This window comes from Bolinopsis microptera, chromosome 3 (genome assembly GCF_026151205.1).
Source record: "Bolinopsis microptera isolate Bmic1 chromosome 3, MBARI_Bmic_1.0, whole genome shotgun sequence".
NCBI classification, from domain to species: domain Eukaryota; kingdom Metazoa; phylum Ctenophora; class Tentaculata; order Lobata; family Bolinopsidae; genus Bolinopsis; species Bolinopsis microptera.
Window position 1 is genome coordinate 15,420,962 of NC_087074.1, and position 6,579 is coordinate 15,427,540.

General features: G+C 34.9%; 1 protein-coding gene across 2 annotated transcripts in view; it reads right to left on the reverse strand.

Annotated features, from left to right (window-relative positions):
* The window catches only part of LOC134813617 (uncharacterized), a 72,287-nt gene extending 67,757 nt beyond the window's left edge, over positions 1-4,530 (reverse strand). Inside the window, exon 1 of one of the 2 annotated variants that reach the window (XM_063821491.1) lies at positions 4,172-4,530. Coding sequence is in view for 1 of the 2 variants with exons in the window: in XM_063821490.1 (XP_063677560.1) it covers positions 4,172-4,502 (331 nt within the window). In the remaining variant the exon portion in view is untranslated. The remainder of the gene's footprint in view (positions 1-4,171) is intronic. The other variant, XM_063821490.1, reaches the window with a different exon arrangement.
* Positions 4,531-6,579: the final 2,049 nt, after the last annotated feature.

The window sequence follows — 6,579 nt, forward strand, 5'->3', positions numbered from 1 at the left end:
AAAAAAAAACAAAAAAACAAAAAAAAAACATACATCAAAAAAACAAAGAAAAAAAAATCAAACAAAAAAGAAAAAAAAACACAAAAAAAAAAACAAAAAAACGAAAAAAAAAAAAACAAAAAAAAAAACAAAAAAATCCAAACAAAACAAATTTCAAACAAACACAAACAATTCAAAAAACAAAAAAAAAAAAAAACACAAAAAAAAAAACAAAAAACACAAAAAAAAAAAATAAAAAAAAAAAATCCAAAACAAAAAAACAAAGCAAATCAAAATTCAAAAAAAATCAAAAAAAAAAAAGAAAAAAAATAATACAAAAAACAAAAAACAAAACACAAAAAACAAAAAACATTTCAACACACAAGCAAAAAAAAACAACAAAAAAAAAAAAAAACAACAAAAAAACAAACAAAAAGAAAATAAAAAAAAAAAAAACAAAAAAAAAAAAAAAATCAAAAAAAAAAAAACAAACAAAAAAACAAAAAAAAAATAATCAAAAAAAAAACAAAAAAAAAAAATAAAAAAAAAAAAAAAAAAAAAAAAAAAAAACAAACAAAAAAAACAAACAACAAAAAAAAAACAATCAAAACAAAACAAACACAACACAAAACACAAAAAAATTTCAAAAAAAAAAAAACCAAAAAAACAAAACATCAAAAAAAAAAAAACAAGAAATCCAAAAAAAAAAAAACACAATCAAAACAAACAAAACAAATATCAACAAACAAAAACAAAAAAACAAAAACAAACAAAACCAAAAAAAACAAAAAAAATCATTCAAAAAAAAAAAAAAATCAAATCAAAAAAAAAACACAAAAAAAAACAAAAAAATTCAGTGAATGGCAGAATTTCAGAAAATGAGAATGCGAGCTCTCAAAGATACCATACTACGACGTAAATTGAAAAGATTACAAATGAAAATTTAAAGGTGGCCCCTAATCCGTTTTCAGTAATGGGAGTAATCGTGGCTCTAAAATTCCGAACATTTGATGAATGTCATAATCAGGCCACATGGTCGTCACTGTGAGGTTATTTCCGGACGATGGTGTTACATAGAACCGTCTGGGTAGATGAGAACTTGAGAGAAGAGTACGAGAAGGGAGCGAGAGAGAGTGGAGAAGCAGGATAACGTTGCCATGATCATGACGTCGTGTAAAAAGTGTAGCTTTTAAATCGTTGTAAACCTGGTACCTGAAGTTTCTGATCACTTAGACTCGACAAGATCCTGATCCCCCTAAGTCGGGGGCTGGTTGGTCGGAGGAACAACCCCCACGCTAAGGATCAGGAACACACTAACAAGGTAATATTTGACAGAGGTAATACGGGTGTTTAGCAGCGGGACAACCCCCACAAAACCACTGTAACCACAAAGTTGTGTACAGTACGAGGGGGGTGGCAGCGCAGGACCAGTACAGATCCAGAGTAGTGCCAGAACCAGGTAAAGTACAAATTAGATAAAGAGTTGGGTAGAACACACTGCAGTGAAATGAACTACAGGGGAGAGACGAGTAAACAGAACATTAGCCGACTGTAGAGAGCCAACACGACCACTAGCCAACAAACCAGCACTACAACATCTCAGGGCTCTCCTCCTAGTCTGGCTCCTCTACAACTCCTGGTACCTCTCTCCTGGCAACCTCTCAAAACATGAAACCTTCTTCTTTGATGAACAGTCGGTTAGAACTTCATATCGTCTGCCATAGAACAATTGTGAGACAAGGGGACGGTCTCGTAACCAACCCGTACTGGTAAGCTGATACTGTACTGAGGAGGTGAAACCGCGAGAGATGGAGCAAACAGACGGTGGTAGGAAATGACGGAGAGGATCTAGACAACTTTAGGGCTCGATAGTTGAACACAAGATGTTGGTAAACACAGACATAATTAATCACTGACTTTGATTAATAAGATTCAAGTTATGCTATGTTGTGTAACCGTTGATTATATCATCAGGATGGCATGTAGTTACTAGTTAATGGTACAGCTGGAGGATATTTTAGAGGTTTATATTATGCAAACTCCTGCAAAACATTTGTTAGAGAATGGCTATTTATAGATATGTATTTGTGTTGACTTTCGAACCATCCTTTGTTTCTTAGAGTTCCCGGCCCTACAACAGGGAGAGCGAATGATAAAACAATCAATTGATAAAACGATCAATAATCAAAAGCTTAAAGCAGCTACAAGTCTCGAAAGTCGCTGCTTATCGTGGGAAACCTGAGCTTGACACCAGCCCTAGATACAGCTAAGGCACGTGAATAGGACATTACTGAGAAAATTAAACACTTGTCGTAAGTCGAACTTGATTGCCTAAAGTCTTAATGATGGTCTGTAATCCAGTTGACAGCGACAAGTGGACGTTACAGAACTAAGAGTCAGGGTTAGACCGATTAAAGTGAACAGCAACAACTTAACCAGGGTCTCCAGACACTCCCTTCAAGATTTAATGTTGCAATGATGCGACATATTTCCTGAAACACGTGCTGCTCGTTTTGTATTTAACTCGGACTCGAACGCCGACCATGTTAAATATACATTATTTTGGTGAACTTACAGGAAAAGTTACATTGTGGAAAAAGTAGATCTCTAATCCTGTAATTGGTTTGTTTCCAGACCTTGAGACCAAGGAAAGTGATTTCTTCAATCGGGCCAGCTTAACTCAAGAGCAGATAGGATAGGAGGCACGAAAGTGACTATGTTCGTATTATATAAATAATATTATTCCGCGGAAAAAGCTGTCAAAACAAAATACAGAGATCTGGCAACTGTTCTTGAATAAAATTCAAAAGAAGCAATCCTCGTTCACATTTTTACAAGCACTGTGAGCTGCAACAATCAGCATGTTTGGTGAATAACACTTGTCGTTACGCACAACAAGTCTAATGCACAACAACAGCACTACTAGTTATAATCTCACACCATTTTAAAACCGCCCAAAACCACTGCACTTAAAAACTCACACAGTCACAATAAAAGTTTGGGCAGATTTAAAAAGATAAAAACACAAAAAAACACAAAACAGTCCGGGGATGAGCTCACACACGAAGAAGAAGAGAATAATAAAAAAGAAGATAATAATAAAGGCGTGCCACCCGTCGTGCTGTTTTGCTTGTCAGCTCACAGCACAACGTGCTACACACAAAATAGTCAGCGAATATAGAGTCAGCACCACCGTATTATTATTATCAGCTAGAGCACTGTTTTCATCTTCACAACATGACCGTGATGTCACGTGACTGCTGGTAATAGTTATATAATGTGGTTCTGGTGATAACATCCGAGGTTTTAGTGATGATGGTCAAGTGAAAAACTAACTGTTGGATGTGTTGTTGGAATCACGCATATATCATAAATGATTATTAGTTTAATATTATTTTTTTGTTAGCAACTTATAATTTAGACTCTTATTTATTAGTAAAGACAAGTCTGATCACTACGTAAACGTAGAACAATCTAGAAACAATTTCACTAAACTGAAGAACACAAGGCCGACCCTACAAGATCTAGACGAAAAGTGATACAACTTAACAGTTCAGTCAAGAGACACAGCCCAATATATCATGCATCTATCAATCATATTACACGACAAACACTGGGTCTAACCAATTAGACCGATCAACCGTGATCACTAATAATAGACGGGCTGTGAAGTCAGTTTGACATGACGTAACAGTGTAGTAAGCATCTAGCATATTGACACCCTTAAATTAAGGTTAACAGTTTCGGCAAGCACGTCATTTTAAGTGGGACTCTTTTACCCGAAATAATGGGACTTTTAAACGGAGTCTTTTAATACTTTGAGCAATCGCCACAGTTGCAACTTGATAAACTGTAAATATTCACAGCATCCCCAAGCTCCTAAGTCAGTTCAGAGCATGTAATTAGCACCTACATTCCTTTTGCATACCTCGTTGTGGTCGTTGCGTATTTGACAGCACGTGTGAAAATTTAGCAGAGACATAATTCTGAACCTAAATGTGTTTCATAACCTACTACTGCCATGCAATATGCATCTGTGTTTAGTGTTGACAGTAGACTAAACACCAACAAGTTGAGACTCAAGAACGTAGGAACAACTGAGAACAACAGAGAACAAAAGAGAACAACATAGAACAACAAATATCAACAGAGAACAGAGAACAACACAGAACAACACAGAACAATCGCTAACCTGTTCTGTATTCTGGAGTGTAAATCTTCAGATTCTCATAGTGCGAATTGTCCGAGTGCCCCCCGAACATTGAGTACTCCTCTCCTCTTCTGGGGACAGGAGAGTACTCCTCACTAGCTCCTGTCACGTACTGTTCATGTCCGGCTGTGTACGAATCCTCTTCCCCGCAGAATCGGTAGTGATTCTCACGTTCACTGCACCCATAGTTGCGCTCAATGTGCTGCGCGGAGTGATCCATTGTATCGTGACGCTCTATCTCGTTAACTATTTCGATAAAACCATGTGGATTGTACAGCTGCTGGTCACGATTTCCATGGCCAGATCCATACATTGTTGAAATGGGGTCGAGCCTCTCAGCTATTGCAAGAACAGGTGTTAGTGTAAAAATGAAAATGTCATTTTGCTAATATTCAACTAATAAATCATTTGTTTCTCAAATTTTCAGGCGTAAGTAATTGATAATATTGTAACGATTATGTAGATTGTAGTTGTATAATTAAGTAGATGTAAATTCATAGAAAATTAATATAAGTGTACACAATACACATGCCAGGAATATAAATATCCGGAATCAAGGAATGTGCATTTATTCATAACCACAAACTTTAGTGGGCAATTAAAAATTGTTTTGAAATTTAATATACTGAAATTTGATTTAGAGGATGTTGATCCGTGTGAACGGTCTTCACTGAACCTTACAGTTACACTCATAACTAAATACATGTCTCCGACTATATCTCTATATTGTTTATTGTATTATAACTATAATTTAAATTTGTTAAGATTTAAACATATTATGTTAACAAATTGTCAGCAGCATATAATTTATGTATGATTCTGACGAATCTGTCAGAACAATTAGAATTCATCAAAACGAACAATCATTGCAGAAGAAGAATTGAAATAAAACGTCTAGTGTTGTCTGGTAATGGCATTACATCCTTTTAATGGCTATACTAGTATTTCAATTTTTATAAATATACCAGCTTGTAGCAAATACTAGCTTCTTCTAGTCTGTATAACACTCACTCAGGAAAATTGTTGTACAGAACATGTTGAGATTTTATTTTCAATAACGTGCATGCTGCTTGTCAATATGGTGTTTAGTAGTGTACATTCATCATTTGCTAGACACTCGCGTGATAAATTTATCAAATAAAGAACAATCGTAATTTGCCGTACTGAGATTACTTGTTAAAAAACGTCCTGTTAAAATGAAGCGAGAGAATGGTTTTTGAGGATTGAATTTTTAGACATATATTTTGAAAGAATTTCCTTGTGTTTGAAATCTCACCAAACTTTAATACTCTTTGTTACATTTTTCATCTAACTTGCCTTTTGTGGGCAGCAAGGTAGAGGGACTGACCATCAATCACACCATTGCATTATATGGATATAATCATAGTCTGAGCTGTAAATTCAGCTCTAATTGGCATGGATGGAAAGATGGTGAGGAGAGTTAGAGGGAGGAAATTTGTTGATAAATTAGTTGATAAATTTTTGGACAAAGTATACGCTTCCAATGTTTGAAGTATCACTATCGCCATCTCAAATTTTGGACGGATTGCGGTGGGAGTAAACAGCACCATCTAAAGAACGAATTAGAGGAACACAATTTAGAGAAACAAAATTTAAATATCATTGCCATTACAATGAATATAAATATCAAATGAATATAGATATCAAAATCCAATGATAACTTTCATTTCATTTCAAGATTAAATTATTTTACTAGGAACAACTATTGTTGCAAGTACTTAAGCACTGGGTAGCAAAATACACGCCCCACACTTTAAAGTCAAGTAAATCTACTTCATACTCTAGTTAAAATGATTGATAAAAAGTTTAAATTTTGATTTTTTGAGATAATGGCAAAGATGGTCCAGTATGCTGCCATCGTAGGACAAGCAACACTAGACCCATTCTGATCCCAGACATCAACTGTAGAAGCACATGAGTTATGAGTAGAAACTTGATCGGTGCAACAGTCTTCTGGCTGAGATAAAGGTGGCTAGGGTCTTCATGAAAATTCTCTCTAAATTCAGTTGTTTCTGATAGACAGGAGTGATATCTATCAGCTGATTTTGGCCCCATGGAAAAATATTGTTCCTAACCAACATTTTCAGTGGTCAAAGGTCAGCGCTTATGTGTAATTGTAGATATTTTGTATATTGGGCGAAAGATTTTCAATCGCGCCCTGAAACACAGTTATACAAATCTATCTTATCCTACATTTTTTGAGCAATTATGCTCAAACTTTCAGGATATGTTCTTATTAGGATCATTTAGAAGAGATCTCTAGAACCAATTTTAAGATATACTTTTTTTTAATTTTCATTCGATTTTGAAAATCTTGGACATCCAAAAATCGTCACAAAACGACACTGAATAATCATCTTAGAATACCT